The sequence below is a fragment of the Apodemus sylvaticus genome, chromosome 2 (genome assembly GCF_947179515.1).
Source record: "Apodemus sylvaticus chromosome 2, mApoSyl1.1, whole genome shotgun sequence".
NCBI classification, from domain to species: domain Eukaryota; kingdom Metazoa; phylum Chordata; class Mammalia; order Rodentia; family Muridae; genus Apodemus; species Apodemus sylvaticus.
The window spans coordinates 84806274-84827632 of NC_067473.1; the positions used below are offsets into that span (position 1 = coordinate 84806274).

The 21359-nt window shown below is 38.1% G+C and overlaps 1 protein-coding gene across 1 annotated transcript in view; it reads right to left on the reverse strand.

Moving 5' to 3' along the window:
* Window positions 1–6432: 6432 nt before the first annotated feature.
* Window positions 6433–21359, reverse strand: part of Gprin3 (GPRIN family member 3) — a 94718-nt gene continuing 79791 nt past the window's right edge. Inside the window, exon 2 of the mRNA XM_052173833.1 lies at window positions 6433–17476. Within this exon, the coding sequence (XP_052029793.1) occupies window positions 15079–17367 (2289 nt within the window). The 5' untranslated portion in view covers window positions 17368–17476 and the 3' untranslated portion in view covers window positions 6433–15078. The remainder of the gene's footprint in view (window positions 17477–21359) is intronic.

Below are 21359 nucleotides of genomic sequence, written 5' to 3' on the forward strand. Positions count from 1 at the left end.
ATATTACATTGGCAGTCACAAACACTCACCTTTTTGCTAGTGCTTACCTTGATTTCTTTACTACTATACATTTTAAGACTCTTTCCTAGGAAACAGTGCTGCTGCCTGTGTTGTTCTGAGTCATCCCATTTCAACTAACTTAAGACAATCCTTCCCTGAGACATACCCACTGTCCAACTTAATGTAGACAATGTTATATTGAGACTCCCTTCCCAGATGACTGACTATACATTGTGTATAGTCGACAATTAAAGATGACTGTCACACTTACAGTCTCAAATTTTCTGTAGGTTATGATACGGCTTACTTATTTGCTCAAACTTTGCTTGGCAGAAATCCAGGGTCATTATGATAAAGGAAGCATCTCTTCCCAGAACACATGGGTTTTCAGTTAAGCTCACTGGTCATTGGCAGAATTGATTTCTATAACTTTAAGTAGGACTAGGTTTCTATTCCTTTCTATCAGCTAGAGTATTTCTTTTTAGGAACTAGAGTCGAGCGGAACATTTGCAGAAGTGTGTTCTGTAGGTGGGTCTTGGAGCATGTGACTTTCTTCCAGGTCAGTTAACTAGAAATTGACTCTCGGACCTTTAATTACAAGCTTAATTAGAGAAAACTATTTTTAATAGCTTATAATGATTGTGTCAGACACAGATAATTGTATTTTAAGGCCATCTGACCTTGGGTTCAAATTACTTGTCACAGTCATTGAATAACTAGGAGAAGGCATGCATAGTCGGAAAAAGAAATCTTAGGACTACCTTGAGATTTTTTTTTTTTTTTTTTTTTTTTTTTTTTTTGCTTAATACAGTGATCAAGAATGAAGCAAAGTTGGCTTTTCTTGCATTCCCTGTACAGAGTCTGATGTTATTTACCTCTAAAATTTGTTGTAATTAAGGGGCCTCTAGAGCAGCATTAGGTACAAATGCCTTTGAGGCTATACAGTTCATATGGCTCAAACACAGCAAGTACATTCTTAGTGGTGGTAACTACATAAAGCTTGGAAGTCTTCCAATTGCTTCAACCACATATAATTAAAAATTGAAAATATAACCTCAATTCCAAGAGAAACTGTCCAGTCTCATGTGACAATTATGTGAACAAAGATGTAATGCCCCCCTTTTTTTTATGATTTGAGGGTTCTCCTGTTGCATGATACTGTGGTCTTAATATATTTTGTATACCCAAAGGGAATATTACGACTGAAGAATTTGTGTCCAGGGTGGGACCTTTGGGAAGCAGAATCTGTTTTCAGGTCTTTATGTAAATAAGCATGGAGGAGAAATTATGTGATTTCTTTGGTAGTTTTCACGACAGGGTTGTTATAAAGGATCAAACTTGCATTCACCCATTCTATATAGCTCTCTTCTTATTTCAACACATAATCACATGCTTACTCATACACATGTGTTTATCATGCTGTTGCCAGAGAATGGAGCTTAAACCACTGTTGAGCTCTTGAATCTCCAAACAAATGGGTTAGATCAGCCTCTTTTTAAGTAGCCAGGGTCAGGTATTTCAACAGAGTAACATCAAGCTGATGAATGTATAGCCCTGTGTAGGTCACCTGATTTTGACATTCTTCTACTTTCCAAGGTTCTATTTTTGATAGTCTTGGAGAAGATAAGGAAGTGAGGAGAACAGAGGGATCATGTTTTGCTGGGGGCGACAGTCTCAGTAGTGTCAGGGGTTCCTCTCTAACTGATTACCATGGCTTCTATAGACATTCTAAAAAAGGTTTCCTCTGCAGTCTCATGTAGACTCAAATACCAACAGGTAGCTCTACTTTGTAGATCTCTTAATAAGGTGAAATAGTTTATCTTGACCCTTTGACGTAGACACCTAGGTCAGCCTCTAGCAACGTTGAAGTTCATTTGTCAGCATTAAACTGATTCAAGATTTTTCTCTTCTACTGATCATCTTTCAAAGTAATTTGTAGGTGTCTTCCCATGTCTTAGATAATAATGTCAATCATGTAACTTTGCTAGCAATTTGTGTGTAGAATCATTTTTTAAAAATCATATCTAACGCTTGAATTCTGATGTAGTTACAGTTTCTAAGGTTGTTTCCCACTTTCTCTTTTATTGAACTGGTAACATTTTATATGAGTATTTAACTTTATCTTATAAATCAGACTTGATGTGTCAAAATTAATCACAATCTTTTCCTACTTTTCAACAATCTGACAACTGTAAATGGTTGAAGTAGTGCCTGTCCTCATGCTTCAAACAATAAAAGGAAATAATTTACAAGTCAAATTTGATGTCTCATAGTCATGTTTAAAACTATTCTTAGAATTGTCTAGATTTACAAGAAGTATAGTGGGTAGAAGAAAATGAGAAAACTCTTAGCAATACAATGATGAAATTCCACCTAAAGAGAAAAAACAGCTCAGAGGAATTGGCTGGGGGTGAAATTATTTTGACTATCCAATTTAATGTCTACAGTTTTGAGAATTATTGCTATTCTCAGTTTGTAAACAATATTCTACGATTCAGAAAATTAAATTACTTAATGAAGGAATCCAGCTTACAAATTTGAAACTGAGATTTGAACAAAGGGACTGTTGGTACTAAGCCAGAGTGTTTACGCTGCTTCCTTTTGATAATCTAATATATATGTTTGAAGAATTTACCAATAGGAAAAGGATATGTTACTAGAGGTAGTGTTCATTTGCACATATCATCATCTGAAGTTCATGTAGATATGAAAGTGCTTATATAACTGCTTAGTATGTATACCATTTTTTTATTTTCATGATAAATTGAAAGAATATAGAAAACAAGGAAATACTTTCCAGACCTTCATGAAATCTATCTTCCTTCTAAACAGAATTTAATTGAGGTTTGTAAAGTGGGAACAAGACAACTTTAAAAAATACTATTTTGAAGATTCCAATCCTTTCAGAGAAGCACTTCAAGCACATTTAGCTTCCAGGCAGCTAGGATGAAGGTATTAAAGCCACCCCCACAGTGACACACCTACTCCAACAAGGCTACACCTTCTAATAGTGCCACCATCACATTCTACTCCCTGGCACCCAAAGGTCTGTTCAAATGTATGAGTTTATGGGGACCATACCTACCCATGAGATAATAAAAACTACCTTTAGTCTAACTTCAAAAGCTATAGCAGTCTTAGCAATGTTAAAAGTTCAAAGTTCAATGTCTCTTTTGAACTATAACCTCTAAATCAAGAGGAAAAACCTGCTGGGTGAACTCCAAACTCTGCATCTCCGTGTCTGATGTCCAAGTGGCCTTCAGATCTCCTTTTCCATCTTTGTTGACTGTAAGAAACTTCTTTCTCCTGGGCTGGTCCCACTACTTAGCAGTTTTCCTCAGTAGATAGCCCACAGCTCTAACATCTTGAACATCTTGGGGTCTCCAAGGCAATTTCAATGCTACAACTTCTTTTTTCAATGTCTGAAATCTACACATAATCTTGGCTCCACCAAAGAGCTGGCATCACTTCTCAAGCTCTGTCCTCCGTAACACTCTAGGCTCAGGTTCATCTATTCCACTGCAGCTGCTGTTTTGGGTGATCATCCCATGGTAATGGCATCTTCAATATGCTGGGGTTTTATGCTATAATTAGGCTTCACCAATAGCCTCTCATAGACTCTCTTCATGGTGCCAAACCTCAAGTCATTTGCATGATTCCTTCAGTCCTGGGCCATCAACTGTAACCAAGGCTGCACCTTCACCAATGCCCTTCCATGTCCTCTCATAGTGACAAGCCCCAGCTTCTCATCATGACCTCTTCAGGCCTTCAAAACCAGTATCACCTGGGTGAGTCTTTCACATTACTAAGAACAGTTGCAGCACAAGTTGCAATCTTGACTATCTATGGGTCCTCAGGTAGTACTATATCCAATTTTCTGAGAAAGCATCAAACTGATTTCCAGAGTGGTTGTACCAGGTTGCAATCCCACCAGCAGTGGAGGAGTGGTCCTTTTCTCCACATCCTCACCAGCATCTGCTGTCATCTGAATTTTTGTTCTTAGCCATTCTTACTGATGTGAGGTGGAATCTCAGGTTTGTTTTGATTTGCATTTCCCTGATGACTAAGGATGTTGAACATTTCTTTAGGTGATTCTCAGCCATTAAGTATTCTTTGGTTGAGAATTCTTTGATTAGTTCTGTACCCTATTTTTTAATAGGATTATTTGGTTCTCTGGAGTCTAACTTGAGTTCTTTGTATATATTGGAGATTAGCCCTCTATTGGATATAGGGTTGGTCAAGATCTTTCCCCAGTCTGACAGTGTAATTTGCCTTACAGAAGCTTTGCAATTTTATGAGGTCTCCTTTGTCAATGCCTGATTTTAGAGTATAAACTATTGGTGTTGTGTTCAGGAAATTTTCCTCTGTGCCCATGTGATTGAGGTTTTTTCCCACTTTCTTTTCTCTTAGTTTCAGTGTATCTAGTTTTATATGGAGGTCCTTGATCCACATGGACTTGAGCTTTGTACAAGGAGATACATATGGATCGATTTGCATTCTTCACTGTATTGACTGACAGTTGAACCAGCACCATTTGTTGAAAATGCTGTCTTTTTTTCCCACTGGATGGTTTTAGCTCCTTTGTCAAAGATCAAGTGACCATAGGTGTGTGGGTTCATTTCTGGGTTTTTAATTCTGTTCAGTTGATCTACCTGCCTGTCTCTGTACCACTACACTACTCTTCCTTCCTTCCTTCCTTCCTTCCTTCCTTCCTTCCTTCCTTCCTTCCTTCCTTCCTTCCTTCCTTCCTTCCTTCCATCACTATTGCTCTGTAATACAGCTTGAAGTTAGGGTTAGTGATTCCCCTAGAAATTCTTTTTTTACTGAGAATATTTTTTGCTATCCTGGCCTTTTTCCCCCCAGATATCTTGGTATGATCCTAACAGAACAAGTGAAAGATCTGTAAAACAAGAACTTGAAGTCTCTGATGACCTCAAAAATCTTCTTTGAAATCAAAGAAGACCTCAGAAGATGGAAAGATCATCCATACTAATGGATTGGCAGGATAAATATAGTAAAAATGGTCATCTTGCTGAAAGCAATCTACAGATTCAATGCAATACCCATCAAAATTCCAACTCAATTCTTCATATAGTTAGAAAGAGCAATTTTCAAATTCATCTGGAATAACAAAAATCCCAAGATAGTGAAAACTGTTTTCAACAATAAAAGAACTTCTGGCATAATCACCATTCCTGATTTCTAGCTGTACTAGAGAGCAATAGTGATAAAAACTGCATGGTATTTGTACAGTGATAGGATGAGGGTCTTAAAGCCCACACCTACACAGTAACATACCTACTCCAGCAAGGCTACACCTACTCCAACAGGGTCACACTCTCTAATAGTGGCACTGCCTGGGCTGAACATATACAAGCCATCACAGGAGACAATCCTGCAAGGTTTTGAAAAAAGAAGATTTTTCTTCATCAACAAGAGGTAGTTTTATTACTGCCAGCCCAGGTGAGGCAAATTATGTTGAAAAGACCTCCTCTGGGCATTTCTCAAACCTAAAGGTGTAGATGGTAAGAATGATTGGCAGAGTGCTTTATAAGGTGACCAATGATCTAGTGTTGCCACCCTATGTCCAATATTCGATAATGTCTCATAGAATGGAGATGCTGGAAGCTTAACTGGGTCAAGAAAGGTTATCCTAGTGTAGAGAATTGGGTAATAGCAGCTCTAGGAACTGTTTGACGTTGAGACAGCATGTACTAGGATGCACATGTTAGTTGGGAGGACTGCATGGCTCCACAAAATTTTGGAGCAGTCACTCTTTAAACTCTTTTGTGTTTGAAGTTTAAGGCAAATTGATTCAATCTTTTTTTGAAAAGTTTGATTTTATAAACCTTATACAGATATCCTTTACCATTCTTTGATAAACTGAAGACAGATTTAAGGAAGCAAAAGGGATCAAAATATAGTGTTCATTTAATTAATCATCAAGCCATTATCAAGGACAAGGCTGGGCTTTCTTTGGTCTTCAGAGAATCAAGATGACAGGATCCAATAACTATTCAAGAGCAAACAGGTTAAAAGTGCACAATAATAATGTAGGGACCACTCTGCTTATAGTTCTATCAGTACTAATCTGTTAGCTATATCATCACCCATGCTTGTGCATGTGCACACTCATGTGCATACAGGCCCACAAAAAATAACATAAACACACAGATATATTCTCTCCCCACTACTTTACTCTGGCAAATGCAGGAGAACCTGTACTTATGATAATCAGGAATAATTGTTGTTCCAATTAGAATTCTATTCTAATCTAAGGAAAACACATTTCTTTCATGGTCAAACAGTTTTGTCTTTACTGCACTTTGCAAGTAGAAAAGTGTTAGGGGATCTAGTGACACCATGTATCCTGGACTAAAAGAACATTTCGACAACAGAGGTGATAAAAGTAACAATAATAGAAGCATAGTATACTTTATTTCATAGTATATTTATTATGTGAAGTGAGATGCAAAAAAATCATATTTCAAAAAGTTTTAGGACAACAGTAGCTAACCAGTTGAATTTTAAGCATCAGTATTTTAAGCATCCATTAGAAAACCGACTGTCAAATAGGGTTGGGGTCTTTTGTCAAATCATTATCTTTCTATCAACATGACCTTCCATCTTTATTTGGGAACAATGTCCAAGATATGATAACTTTCTTAAAGAAGTTATTTTATGATCTTTGTAGACAGACATGATTCCATAACAGTCATACTTTGCATTTTGAATATTACTGTTTCTCCATTGATTAAACATTGTATTTCATTTTGATCTTTCTTAGTGGATGTACACAAATGGTTGTCATGTTGAAAGAATTCCCAGGTGATATTTAAATTCATATGCATTTTTCAAAAGTACACAGATTTCTCTTATGCAAAAAACAAACAAACAAACAAACAAACAAACAAACAAACAAACTGGTGAACATCAAGATCTCAGTAGTTCTATTCTCATCACAGGTAAACTGGCCAGACACAGTCATTACTCAGTGTCTGTACGGTTGCTTAGCCTTTGTCCATTTCTCAGGTGTCAGGAGATGATTTATTTCCTAATCTGAACAGGAGTTACAGATGATTGTGAGCTGCCGTGTGAGTGCTAGAAATCAAACACAGATTCTCTGGAAGAAACAGTACATGCTCTTAACCACTGAGCCATCTCTCCAGCTTCAGCAGACACAGACTCATAAATGCCAACATCAGTTCAATTTTCCCCCCAGGAAAATATACTAGGAACATTCAAATGTTAGGGAATATATGCATATTAATATTATTCAGAATAATATTCACCTTTTGTGAAAAGTTGTATTTGTAGTTTTTGAAATGAATTCTTCATCAAGGGGCAATTCTCATATTTCCATTCATGTCATTAGCCCAGCAACTAGCTAATAACACTTTTTAGTGTCATGGAGCCAGTGTCAAGTTGAACTAACTTTTAACAATGTCAGTCTCTGATCTTTATTCAATACATAATTTTCCTTGAGAAGAAATTAGAAAAATTTGATCAGTTTCTTAAGAAAAACTGTGATAAACTGGGTATTTCTGTTCCAAGTTACCAGTAGTTGGATAATGTTACTAGCCTTGGTGTTATTCTGTGCAGAGTATCAGTGTCTTTCTTAAGGAACTCCCAACTGTCTTATTATTATATCTTACTATAATTTGTTTTCAGTTCGATCTCTTATTTCTCTTTGGTCTGGGCACACAGTTTTACTAATTTCATGAGAAGGCCCGTGTTTGTCTCTTCTTTGAGTCACTATGCACACTAGAGAAATCCGGAGATACTTCAATAAAAGTGTAAGCTTTCTGTCAGGCTGTGCAAATAAATATTGGTAGAAGCCCAAATTCAGCTTTCAAAATAGAAGTGGTTTTTCTCAGTGTGTGTGTCATTTCCAGATATGGTTCTGGACTTAGAAAATAGCATTAATATCTCTGAATCTGTTCAGATACCAGACTCTGAGATGCTAAATAGCCTGGGATTTTATGACATGTAAAAACTGCCATTTGGGTTAAGGAAGAGCATTTATATTTTCAATATTAATATATGCAAAATAGGAAAGTCATGGAAAGATGTAGCTATTAATTAGTTGTTTTGTCAATAATTCATTCAAATTAAATTCATTTTGTGTGAACATCTATTTGAATGTGCTATTTACATTTGGCTATATACGTATTTTATGTGTAGAAAATGAAAATACATCTTAGTTAGCCATTTTGAGGCTTTTGATTTATTATTTCTTTGTTCTGCTTTTCTGCAACTGTTTAAAGAATGTTGATAATTCATACAAGGTATGTACACAACCACACTCATGTATGTACATACTGTCACACAATTAACACAGAGCATGTGTGAGGAATGTAAATCAACCCAGTGGTCAAAGAACTGACCTTACTTGTGACTAATGGCATATGAAATTAGCTCTGGCATATTTAGTAACATGCCAATGTACCAACCACTCCATTCAGCCTTTGTGGTAAATCTGCTGGCAACTCTTATGATGATAAAGAAACAAAACATAATTATGCCCAGTTCCTCCTGACTTTATACTGAAAGAATCAATTCTGTCATTGAATACAAACATACACACTTTTGTTGATTTTATTAACTTTCCTGCACGTACCTACTTGGTGATAAGAAATAGCCTTTAAATTAGCTTTATCATTCTATTTTTGTCTACACATAAAAGTGCCAAAGCAATCACCCACAGACTCTACACACTTACAGAATGTATGGATGTACCACAACCAGCTACAGTATTATCACACATTACTACAACAGAGGTAAATAAATATAGAGATTTAGTAATTGCTACTTGAGAGTTTTCCTTGAGTTTTCAAACATGGTTGACTTTTCTTATATTTAATAGCAGGTATCTGTAGATCGCCTTATAACAAGCCATATTAATCTCTCCTCTCTTTTAAGGACAGAGATGCAGGTCTAGAATACTGCCATTTTCCAGTGTATCTGAATCGTTTAAAGACATGATTGAAAGTGAATTATGCCAAGATGTGGCCTAAAATGAATACTAGTGAGCCTACACTGAAATCATCAAGATTGCCTTTGGATGAAGACCAGTGCCTTCTGCCCAACTTCACAAAGTGTCTTCAAATGCCCTGTGATTCAGTAGAAACTGCTTAACTACTTAGAAGTTTTTCTAAATAAGAGATATGTTATTTTAAAAAAAATAACAAAAATAAGTTCTAGCAGCAATGTAAACAAAACAAAACAAAAAACAACCTCAAACAAAATTATAATTTTCCCCCTACTTGAGGGAAAATCTCTGATGACATTTCCACATTGAAGAGATCTAGATTAGACCTTCTTTCCCATTTAACTCTCTCTTTCATACACATAGATCATGAGATAATCTCATCATAATTACTGTTTTGTTGATCATCAGTGTCTTTTCCTGAGGGGCAAAATATATGACTTAATTCTCAATACTTTACAGCCAATTAACTTTGAACTTGAGCACAGAAAGACACTTGATGAGTAGTTAGTGTTCAGAAGTCATCTAAAACATTCTCTGAGAATTGTTCAACATTATTTGAGATTCTTTTGCTATAAAGGGATGGTGTTTTAGTACTTTTTCATTTGGGAGCCTGTTTTACATTGCTAAGTCTTGCAATCCACTAGGCTGAGTTAAGTTAAGTGAATTGTATCTAGCTGCTAGTATCCAGGAAGAGAAATTTTTGTAAATTCAATTGTTTTGACAACGTTTCTAGTTGAAGCTGATTTGAGTTTGAATCAGTGGCTTCTCTTCTGTCATGGTTGGCATGAGACATGGGCTAATCTTTGCTCATGGTTATTGAGCTGCTACTTCATGTGAGGCATTTAATCAGGCTTTCCAACAGAAAGCTGAATCTGTGCTTCCATGTGCCCTCTGAGCTACCGCCAATCTTCCCAGAGTAAACTATAATTACATAATGTGTGATTACAGCTGATGCACTTGCTGGTATAACTGCCTCTTTTTGGCATGATATTGCTTGGCTTTAATTTCATAGTCAACAGTTTTTATTCTCAAATTGGTTTCTGAGATATCTGAGTCTTAGAAAAAAATGTTTAAATGACAACTTCTTATGCCATTCTGGTCCCCACTGTTATCTTTCTGAGTCCTCAGTTATTTGAATGTCCTTTATAATTGCTGTCACCTTGAATTTTTAATAGTAAGTCTTTTCCAGATTGTCTTTTGTTTGTATATGCACACAGATGGACTGGAGTTACTTGGAGAGAGGTTATTCGGTTGTGGCAAGTGAAAGCTGAGCTGGTGAGTGTTCACTGTTAAACATAGCAACATATCATTGTGAGGCAGAAAATCTCCACTCCAATTCTTCCTTCATGTTCTTGGTTATTGCAAATCAAAAATTTGATTTCCTTAGGCAAGGAATACTTTCTGTTCCAAAAGTAAGATAGTGTTCGTGGAAGTCTGTTTCAGTATTTACAAAGCTATTTTGCAAAAAAAAATGTTCAACATTGTGTGGTTCTTCATGAACCTGCATGTCTGCAGGTATGCCTTTCAGAATCACTCATCAGTTGCAGAATTTTGTTAGGGGAGGGTATGGTCCCAAGGATGGCAGGAGATTCCCAGAATGCAAGTTTCATTTGCCATGGAGTAGCAGCTGACCTGCATTCAGAAAGAGCCAACCAAAGAGGCTGCCCACACATCAAGGGACACTGCTAACAGAAAACAAAATGTTCAGGTATAATTGTGATACAGTAGGTACTGACATGGGCAGAAACAAGGTTTCTGATTAATTGATTCACCATGTTGACAAAGCTGTGGCAGTGACAATGTCATCAGCTTGCTTTAAGATATTTCAGAGTTCAATGTCACCACACCAGGGAATTCACAAGCTTATTTTTCACACACCACTAAGAACAAAGCAGGAGAGAAGAGACAGCCTCATCTCCATGACAACCTTGTAGATAATTAGTACATCTTAGTCTATATAAGGCCATGATTGGCCAGTATCCAATAAGAACACATAAACTATACACAAATGTTATTCTAATATGTTGTTTTCTTTATAGTGATCTGAAATAGTAGACAGGAGATATGATGACTTATGTTACACTAGAAGGGGATCTTTAAAAACCACTTTCACTGTACAAATAAAGGGAAACTGATTTCTCACGCATTTTCAGTGAATATAACAGTGAATACAAAGAAGGCTGTACAAGAGACATTAAAAGCATACTTTCACATATCTCCTACTAATAAAAGTGGACATCCCCTAGTGTTCTGTTTTTGGTGTGGTATATACATCATGGCCAGAATAATGAAGCAAAACAGTACAAACTGGGAACAGCAAAGCCCCAAGACTTTGAGATCCAGATAAACTACAACATTCTTATCCTTATCTTTCTGTGTTAGGATTCGGGTTCAAAGTCCAGACTTTAAATAGAGGACACACATGCACATTCAGTCCAACTTCAGCTTTATACTCAATCTATAACATGAAATACAGATATCCAAAATAAGGCGTATTGGATGATTTTGATTTGGAAGAATAAAATAATTGTATCCAAGATCAAATTCCATTCAATATAGTTGAACTTGGCATGGAAGGAAACATGAATCTGGTTTTCAATGATTTCATCTTGACATACATACACATGGGTTCAGATTAATTTTGACACAACAAAATATTCATTTTATGCCACTGATTCAAAACAAAAGTTGATCAATATTTTACTTTATGTTACATAGGTGGCCATGGCATCAAAACCAACTAATTAAAAATGATGTTCTTATAAAATCATTCACAATAAACAAATTACAATGGAAGCTAGAGTGTTTGTCTCATGGTCATAGAAACAGAATAATAACAGTTTAAATAAGAACTCTAGTATTTCTTGGTAAGTGGTATAACATCGTTAAATTGTAAATGGTGAATGAAATACCAGACCCTGAGTTCCACTTCCTTTATTACTGATGCCAGAAATATTTTCTATTTATTTTCTATTTATTTCATTAATAAAACATTTACTACCTATATTTCAAAATCTAAGATGTATTAGGAAGGTATAAATGACATGTGAAAGAAATTAATGATGTAGATTTTTGGGTAGGTCAACTCAAAGCCCCAGATCTGGGCTTCAGTGATATCTGAGCTCTACATTTTCTATGAACTCTTGGGGTATATAAAAGGGCAGGTCCTGCTGATCCAAGATGAATGATTCCCATGACACAGGACAACAACAGGATAACCAGGGGGAGTCCCAGTGAGGAGCCAATACTGATGGTATCACAGAAGCCAGAGACCTTGAACCAGACCAATGACACATTGCTATAAACATTTGCAAGTGAACATGTGTGTACAGAGAGACATACTGTGGGACACATTGTGCCATACTACAGTTTTCATGATGAGATGGTTTTTATGTTTTGTTTTATTTTGTTTGTGTGTTTGTTTGGGGGTGAGATTGCAAGGGTAGATAGATGGCAGTTATGAGAGGAGATGAAGATGAGTCAACTGGGTACATGATGCAAAAATCACAAAGAATCAATAAAACGTTTTTAAAAGAAAAAATTAATGATAGACATAAATAACTCTTAAACCAGTGTATGTCACAAGACAAAGCAAGAAGAGTGATAGAGTGATATCACTCTATCTTGGCAGATAGAGTGTTCCAGGACAGCCATTGTGTGCCTACTTGGATGAAGAAGACAGGAGGTCTCAGTGAAATCCTGAAGGTTGGATTATGTGTCATGGGCTTATGAAAAGGGAAAGCTTCAAATAGGGATTTGTACTTGTACAATTTGTAATTGTACTATGTGAGTGTCTATGGGTAGGTACCATAAAATAAACACCTGATCAGGTTTGCCGCTTAATGTATACATTTGGAGAGGCAACTTCCATGGATGTTTCTAAAAGCTCTCAATTCTGTAGGATGAAAAAGGAAAAAAGCAAAGATCTATTTGTACCATTTTGTGATGTTTATAGAGTCTTTGTACAAATTAAATATTTAATTCTGGTATCAAAGAAAACCAAATTTATTAATCAAATATTTCTTCTTAAGGTTTTGCTTTGAGAGGCACCATACCAAAATGAGCAGTTTTGATTTCCTGAAGTTGGGAAAGATGCTTACAACTTTCTCAGGCTTAACAATCTATGTATTGCATGTTTAGTTGAAATCCACAAACATTATTGCTGCTCAGAACTGTCTTTTCTCTCCTATTAGACCATAGGAACAGCTTGTTGTAGCTCTTTGCAGGAAAGGATTCCTAGGGCCATCTGGAGTGGACCCTGTGGACAGCTGCTCTTGTGTATGTGTATGTGGGGAGTGTGCTTGTGTATACACAATATGGGTGCTGACATGTGACAGAAGGCATGGGTGTGTGTAAGATAGGAGACAGATAAAATCCCTGCACGTGTGTCTGAGACAAATGAGTACTTAGATTAAAAGAGTTTTATACTAAATCTCTAATCATTAGTATAACAATTTGATCAGTAATTTGACAGTAATTCCTACTTTATAAAGCATCCTTAATAGAAGCCAATTAGTAAGAAGCTGAAAAATGTGCCTTATTAAGAAATTCATTATCAGTTCCAAGTATAACACTGTAATTATCATTCTCCAACTTGGAGAGTACTGTCACTGTGGCTTACTTATGCAGCTACATACTCAGTTAAATTGCTCTTGTAGAAATCAAACGCAATGTAGCTCAGGATTTGGAACTCAGGTATAATTCTTATGTTTTTAATCTATAAAATAGAAATAAACTTTAAAAAGCCAAAATAGATGTGTGGCTGCACCACTGATATTTGAGTCTCTAAAGAAAAAAATGATGCATGGCAGGTCCTCTTTTCTAGCTCATCAGGAGTGATTTTAGCAAAGGCTGTTGCTCTTTCTTCCACAGCTAAGTCTGAAGTGTTTACTGCAACCTTCAGATTAGCATTGTCTAGACCATGAATGCTCGGAGGAAGGCCTTCCCTCAGCCTGGGCCGTGCTCCTTCTCCATCCTATCTCAATGCTCCAGCTGCTGCCACCACCCCAACTCGGTGTGCCAAAGATGTTCCCATGGCTGTCTAACCTTTTGTAGAAACCGGTGAGGGAAGATGGCCAACCAGCGTCCAAACTATAATTTCATGAAGATCTCTGAAGTATAACAGCATGCCACTTGAAAGCAATAAATCTGAAGGAGTCTAGATTGTGCATTTATGCAAATCAGAAACTGTTAGCAGAGGACACACTTTCAATACAAAATTCACTGTCCTCCTTAGTTTCAAGACTCCAGTCACAGACATTCCCTCTAGTGTAAGAAAATACCATTTTAATGTGGCCCGGAGCACAGAGATGCACTTCCGCTTCCAATGCAGGAAGATGTACACATAGAAGTTCACGTTTAGTACAGGGAATATTCATATTTGGAGGAATAGCTAACTTTTCTAACAAGAACTTGTTCACATTATAACTGTTAGCTTTAGATGTATATAGCCAGTTCATATTTTCATATATTTTTGAATATTTTCATTTCATTTTATTTCTTTCAGGAATAACATACATTTTTCTCAACTTTTCACATTAAGGTTCTTATAAGCTACTTAAACTTTTATGGTACTAGCATTCTCTTGTAGTACTACTATCCTCTTGTGGTACTAGCAACTTTTTGTGGTACTAGCATCTTTACTTCAGTAATTCCAGAAATTACCAGTGTTACTAATAGCTGTTTTTGCTAGTTTTAACATAAGCAGGTTTTTTTTTTTTTTTTTTTTACTGGAAATAACACCTAATAGACTGAGGTGAAAATACCAACTGACTTGTGTGTAATAAAAATGTGTGTATAAATGATAATGGATTAAAAAACCGCAGCGACAACCATTTCTTCTGAACTCAGACTATCTGCAAACTTTGCTCTGCTTCTGGTATTTTATCAGTGTGAAGCGGCATTTTATTTGTGGAGAACCCAACAATTCGTAATAGCTAATTTTTAAACTTAATCGTTGCGTTTACTCTTAGTCTCTCAGAAAACAATGACAACAAATTCACACCAAAACAGAAATCCAAACTTCTAAGCTTTAACACGAATAGACACAAGGAATACCACAGCTCATACACCGGTGCAGTTCCCTTTTAGTCCAGCACAGAGGACGGGGCAGGACGGACACAGCAGTTGGGACGCCGTAAGTTTTGCAGCATGGACTGCAGAACACCCTGTTGTCTCCCTTTAAGCTTCTTACTTGAAGAAGAATCTGAGGAAATCGATCTTCGAGTCTGGCCACTTTGTGTTTTAACTAACTTCTCATGTTCCCTAATTTGTCTTTGTAAATGGTTCTGGATGGCAACTCCCAGGGACTCTGGGTCCAAGGAAGCACCGTACACTTCCCAGGTCATGCCCTGGTCATCCCACACCACCTCCCTCACTTGCTTGGACTGTTTCAGCTGCAGCTTGGAGTCCGCACCCAGCTGTTTCTTCTTCTCTCCAGGGGTGAGCCCCACCTGGGCAGCCGCAGCTGTCACATTGAGCTCCTTCAGGAACTCGCTGACCCGGCTGCCCCTGCGTGGGCTGGCCTTGACTGAGCGAGAAGGGGTCCTCTTACCAGAGCCTGGGCTCGAGTCACCTGTGCCATCTGATGGCAGGCTCAGACTTGCGACTGTCTTGGTCTGCTTGTGTTCTTCCAAGGCGTTCTGTTGGCTCTTCCTCCCTGGGGAGGGTGCAGGACTGACCTCTGGTCCTTCCCCTTCATTTCCTTGAGATTTGGGATTTAGCAGTAGGGTTTTGGCATCTAGGGTGTTGGTGCCTCCAGGTGCCTGGTCCTTCAGGATAAGAGGAGAAGCAGGCTTCTTGTCCTTTGCATCTCTTTTATCAGTGGGGTCCAAGCTCTCAGGGGTGTGGTCTTTCTTGGCTCCTCCAAGGGAGTTGGATGGTTTGCAGCCTGGCTCTGCTTTGTGGTCATTTGTAGTTTTCACTACAAATTCAGGTTCCCTGGGTCCAGAGTTCCCCAGCCCCTGGCTTATCTCGGCTTGACTCCCTGCCAGGAGGGAAATCTGGCCAATGGGGCTAGCTTTCTGGGAGTCAGGATTCGTACCTGCAAGTTGTCTGGAGGTTGCCTCTTTGCTTACTGAAGACCGATGGTCTTCCTCTGTATCCGGGTTTTGGCTGGAGGCCACATGGATCAGTGGAGATTTACGGCCTTCAGCTGGTTGGTTGGCTGGTTTGTATCCCCCTTTGAAAGCTGCAGGAGTGGGAACAACTGCCTGGATATGCACCTGTGGTACAATGCTGGGGCCCTGCCTTGCCTCCTGGGGGTCTACCATGCTGTTCGATAGTTCCAACTGGTGGCTTCCACTGCCCTTGCTATGGCAAATGACTCGCAGTTGCTCCTGCCCATTCTCCTGCTCCGGTGCAGGATTTTCCTTCAAATATGCAGGGAGGATACTGGGGCTGGTAGAGACAGACCTGCTCTCTACACTTGCCACTGCCTGCACCTCAGCATCTTGCCAAGCCCTGCCAGGGACCTCCTTAGCCTCGCTTTCAGCTTGGCAGGTCATCGTACTGGCTTCTTTGAACCTTGACGCTGGATGCTGTGCGGGCAGCAGTGCCTGCCTTGCCTCTGAAGAACATGTGGCCTCTCTGCTGGTGAGGGGGGTTAGTGGAGGATTTTCTGACCTTTCAGCTGTGCTGTTCAAGGCAGTGGCTGAGGGCTCTTTGTTCTCTGAGCATCCTCCTGTGGCTGGAGATTCACTGGACACCACTGTGGTGTTATTGATGACTTTCTGCCCTTCCCCCTCACGTCTCTCTGCAGAAGGGGATGAGTGAATCCTCATTGCTGTATCTGGAGTCTGTACAATTATTGCCTGACTGTTTTCTGCAGAAGGAAAATCACAGTGTACTTCATTTTTGTTGCGGCAACAGGTGACCCTGGTAGGTTTCTCATCGTTTGAGTTTGCCTCTGAGTTCACCAAGGAATCCTCAGGTACTGGACAGGTGCTAGTATTTGGTGGGTCACTTCGGATGTCATGGTGACTGGGCTGGGCTGCAGACATTAAAAATGGCGCAGATGTAAGTTCCTTTTCTGTAGTAGTATTCAGACCTGGTGCTGCTGACTCCTTGCTTCCTTGAAGCTTGGAGGCATCGGGAGTTTTCTGTTCAGGAGACACTTGCTCTGCTTCATTGAAGACACCAGGAGATGCCATGTCTTGCTGGCTGGACTCATGCATGCAAGCTTGCATCAGGGCCTGAGCAGCTGCATTGAGCCTGAGGCCGAGTTCTGCAGGAGCATTGCCAATGCCGCTAGCATTTTTATCTGGCTGAGTTGGCTGTGGTGAGACACTCTGCAGCTCTCCTGGAGACTCTTCCTTCCCTGAAGCTGCCACTATTGAAGCTTTTGTCACCCTCAGAGGGTCAGGTACAGTCCCCATGGAACCTCTCTCCACGAGTACTCAAGTGTCTGTTCCAAGTATGCTTTCCACTGGGAAGTAGTCGAAACTCAGAAGGAAGGCACAGGGATGAGTCCTTGAATGAACTGGCCTGTGGAATCAAGAAAGCAGTACCATTAATATGCTTACCTTTTGGGGAAAAAAGTACAGAGCTGCCACTTTTATAAGATCACATAAGCTCATTTTCTACTTGAAACTAGATTGATGGTACAGGCAAGTCTTCCCAGACCTCGAAGGACAAAGGCAGGAGAGTCCCAAGTTCAAGTACTGCCTGGGCTAGAGTACAAGTGGAAAGTTGGCCTGCACAAGGCAGTGAGACTCTATCTTAAAAGGTAAGAAAAAAGTTTAGAGGTGTAGCTCAGTATCAGAGCAGCTTCTAGCATGTGCAGCTGATATAGGTTTAATCCCTAGGACTGAAAAATGGATAAGCATATGGTAACAAAATGACATACAATTAGAGACATACAACAACAACAAAATGTCTCTATCTGGTTTTCTACTTGAGGTAGGAAAACTCCAAAAATAATTATTCTTGTTGTTGTTGTTGTTCTGTTTGTTCTTTGTTTTTGTTTTTTGTTTTTTTTTTAATTTGTTTTCTTTTTGTTTGTTTGATTTTTTTGAGACAGAGTTTCTCTGTATAACCCTGGCTGTCCTAGAACCCACTCTTGTAGACCAGGTTGGCCTCAAACTCAGAAATTCGCCTGCCTCTGCCTCCCAAGTGCTGGGATTAAAGGCCTGTGGCCACCACTGCCTGGCCAAAATATTATTCTAACTGTACTAATATTATTTTGAATGATTAGTTTCTGTTTACATTCCAGTGCTATTTATTAAATGAGTTTTTAATATGACTACCTTCCATGACTATTTTTGAAGTCATGATTGGAATCTGACTTGTCAGAATCATAAAACCCTGCAGTGCTACTGGAACTAAATCTGTGACACACTGAGTAGGCCCTACAGTGATTGAGAATCTTTGCAAATAGAGTATCCAGAAATGGGTCTGGATTTAAGTGGAATTTTAGTCTTTGATGAAAGAATCATTTCAAGTCTGCTAAAGAATCTAAGAGAAACTGCTAATAAGTTATCTAGGAGGAAAGAAAAGGAGGGTTTGTTTTTTTAATTATATTTAAGATAAAAAAATCATAGATGTATGTATATAAACTAGAACATTTAAGTGAAACACATAAATAAAAGTCATGTAAAATTAAAATCTAATAACCATCTGTATAAAATAGGGGAAGCAATAATATGTGTTTATGATAAAACACAAATTAAGAAAAAACAATAGATAGCTAGATGAAATTTAAGATTTTTGTATATTACAAATATTCCATATATATATAATTACAGAGTTGAGAAAAAGGTTGAAGAAATTGGAAGTCATTTGAAAAATATCTATATTACACCAAAAGCCCTTAAAAATGTCAAAGGAACTAAATTTGTTGAGAAAGTGGGTAAAAGATTGAGAAAACACATTTAACAAGGAACCAATGAGCTTAAGACATGAAGGGCTAGTTAGTTTATCATCAGATAAATGCACAGTGAGATTTAACTCTGTACCAACTCTGCTTGCAAAGGCAGTGGTGCAGGAAAGACTACAAACAGTTGTAGGCCCAAAGACACCTTGCTCTAGCTTTCTGAGGGAAGCAGTCTTGTTGTTAAAGCACATCCTTGGCTGGATGAAGTAATCTCTATCAAAAGAACAGTAAATTGATGAGTGGCATGCTCATTCAAGTGTTATTTGTGGAATCAAAACCCACGGGGGAAAAGGGCTAAGGGAAGGAGTAGGGAGTATTGAGACAAAGTCCACCATGATGAATATATAACAGAACCATGAAAATGAAGGCAGAGCAGGGTTTCAGCATCTCCCTTGCCAAGAATTTTCTCAAATATGGCTAAATTTGTAAATTAAGGCAAAGAAAGGAGAATATATATTCATTCATTTTCAGACAATAACCAAGTACTTCTTATGTATATGGACCCATAGGTTTGCAGAAGAGTACATAGATTTTAAAGTCATTTAGGATGAGACCCTCTAAGTGTTAAATGATAAGACATTTCAGGGTTGGAGAAAGAGAGGGAGATAGATGAACTAGTTGAAACATGCTGATTTAAAGCAAAATGTATTGTATGTGACCTAGATATATACCTATGTAAAATTTAGGAAGGATAACTAGGCATAAAGGCATGTAGATAAAATAATAAATTATAAGTTAGTGGTGTCTATATTTAAATTTATCTTTCTCAGAAGCAAGTGGTTACTACAAGCTAACCACATAATTTTTCTGGACTCCCAATTTATTCAATGGAACAACTGACCATATGATGTCTCCAGGTTTCTCAAGCTGTACCATCTAAGAACCCTGCTTCTTTGCATAGGTTACACAATATGATGACAGATACTCTCTTAAATGAGGCTGCAGACTTCAGAGAGGAGACAAGTCAAATCTAGTTGGGCCACAACGTTTTGGATGAAAAACATTACCATTTTTTAACAGTCAAAGGAGTATTTTTGGGTTTTTGTTTTTTCCTAAGTTTTGGTGGGTATTGAGCTTAATTATGTAGATATAGACAGTCTCACACTGGAAAACTCACCATCAAATGGTCAGTCAAAATGCACTTTGCAGAGAAACTTACCTCTAGTTGTTTATTCTAGTCCACTATCATATGAAATCTAAGAACAAATCAAACTTGTTTCTCTAACTGTTCATATGTGTGTGTTGTATACTTATCCATCTTCTGTCTACACATTGATACCGTTTCTCTGGGTTGCCCTCTTCTACTGTTTGTCACTGGAGTGCCACCATGGGCAATACCACAGCTGCTTCTTTCTTCCCACTCCTACATTTGTATTTGCTGTGCCATTTCTCTAATTCTTTACTCCACCTCATCCTTTGAAAATGTCCTCTGTTCTGCAATCCCCCCTTTGAATAGCATTTCCTACCTGAAGACCTCAAAACCTTTTGAATTATGGTCTTTATTTTAAAAAACTGTTCTCAGGGTGGTCATCTTTGTTCTTTGAATTGTAACTTTCACATTCCACTTGTTCCTTATATTAATGTCTCATTTCTTCGTAGATATTTTGATCCCCAGGAAGGCATGAAGGAGAAGATGGATTATTTTCTGCTCCCTCCACAGGATAGAGGGCACTGTCTTGTACCTGAAAAAAACGTCAACTGATGTTGTTTCCCTGTAAAATGGACATTATTAAAGATCTGCCCAATGCCATAGTAATGAGATATTTTAATTCTTGACTTGAAATATTAATGTAAACATACAAAGTATTGTTTGGGGAAGTAAGAAAATGATGGTATCTTAGTTATTAAACTGTATGTGTCTATAATCCACACTTAGACTATTAAAGTTTGGACACCTGCTATGAAAAGCTGTTAAGTCCCATAAAGCTGAGAGAACAGCCTGTCTTCTGTGTTATGTGGCTGAATCCAAAAATGAGTGTGCCAAGCAGAATTGTAAAACAGGAATAGCTTGAAGTTTATTATCTAAAAGTTAAAAGACTTCGGTAAAAAAGAGCTCACATTTCAGAAGTCATTGTGTTTTTTCCATTTCCTACTTGCAGTGTCAGTTAAGTACTGAAATGTGATTCCTTTCATCACTTTTGTCAATAGAGGTAGAATTATTTATCAATTTAAGATTAAAGAGCAAAAGACAAAATTGATCAGCTAACAAATGCTAGCCCCAAATCGCTTTTTAGTAGATAAGCATCAATACTGGTCTCCGATAGAACTGCTAATAGGGATATCATAGCATCCGAGCTCTGAAATGTTCACTGCCTTCTTTTTTCCCCACCATATGATAGAATCTGCAGCCTCTACTATACCAGATAAAGAGACATTAAAGTGAATGTATGTAGTTTTATCATTACCGGACACTTGGGAGAGTGAAGTAGAGGGTTTTGAGTTCCAGGTTAGCTTAGAATACAGGACAAGGTCTCAACAAAGCCAAAGAAAACAGAC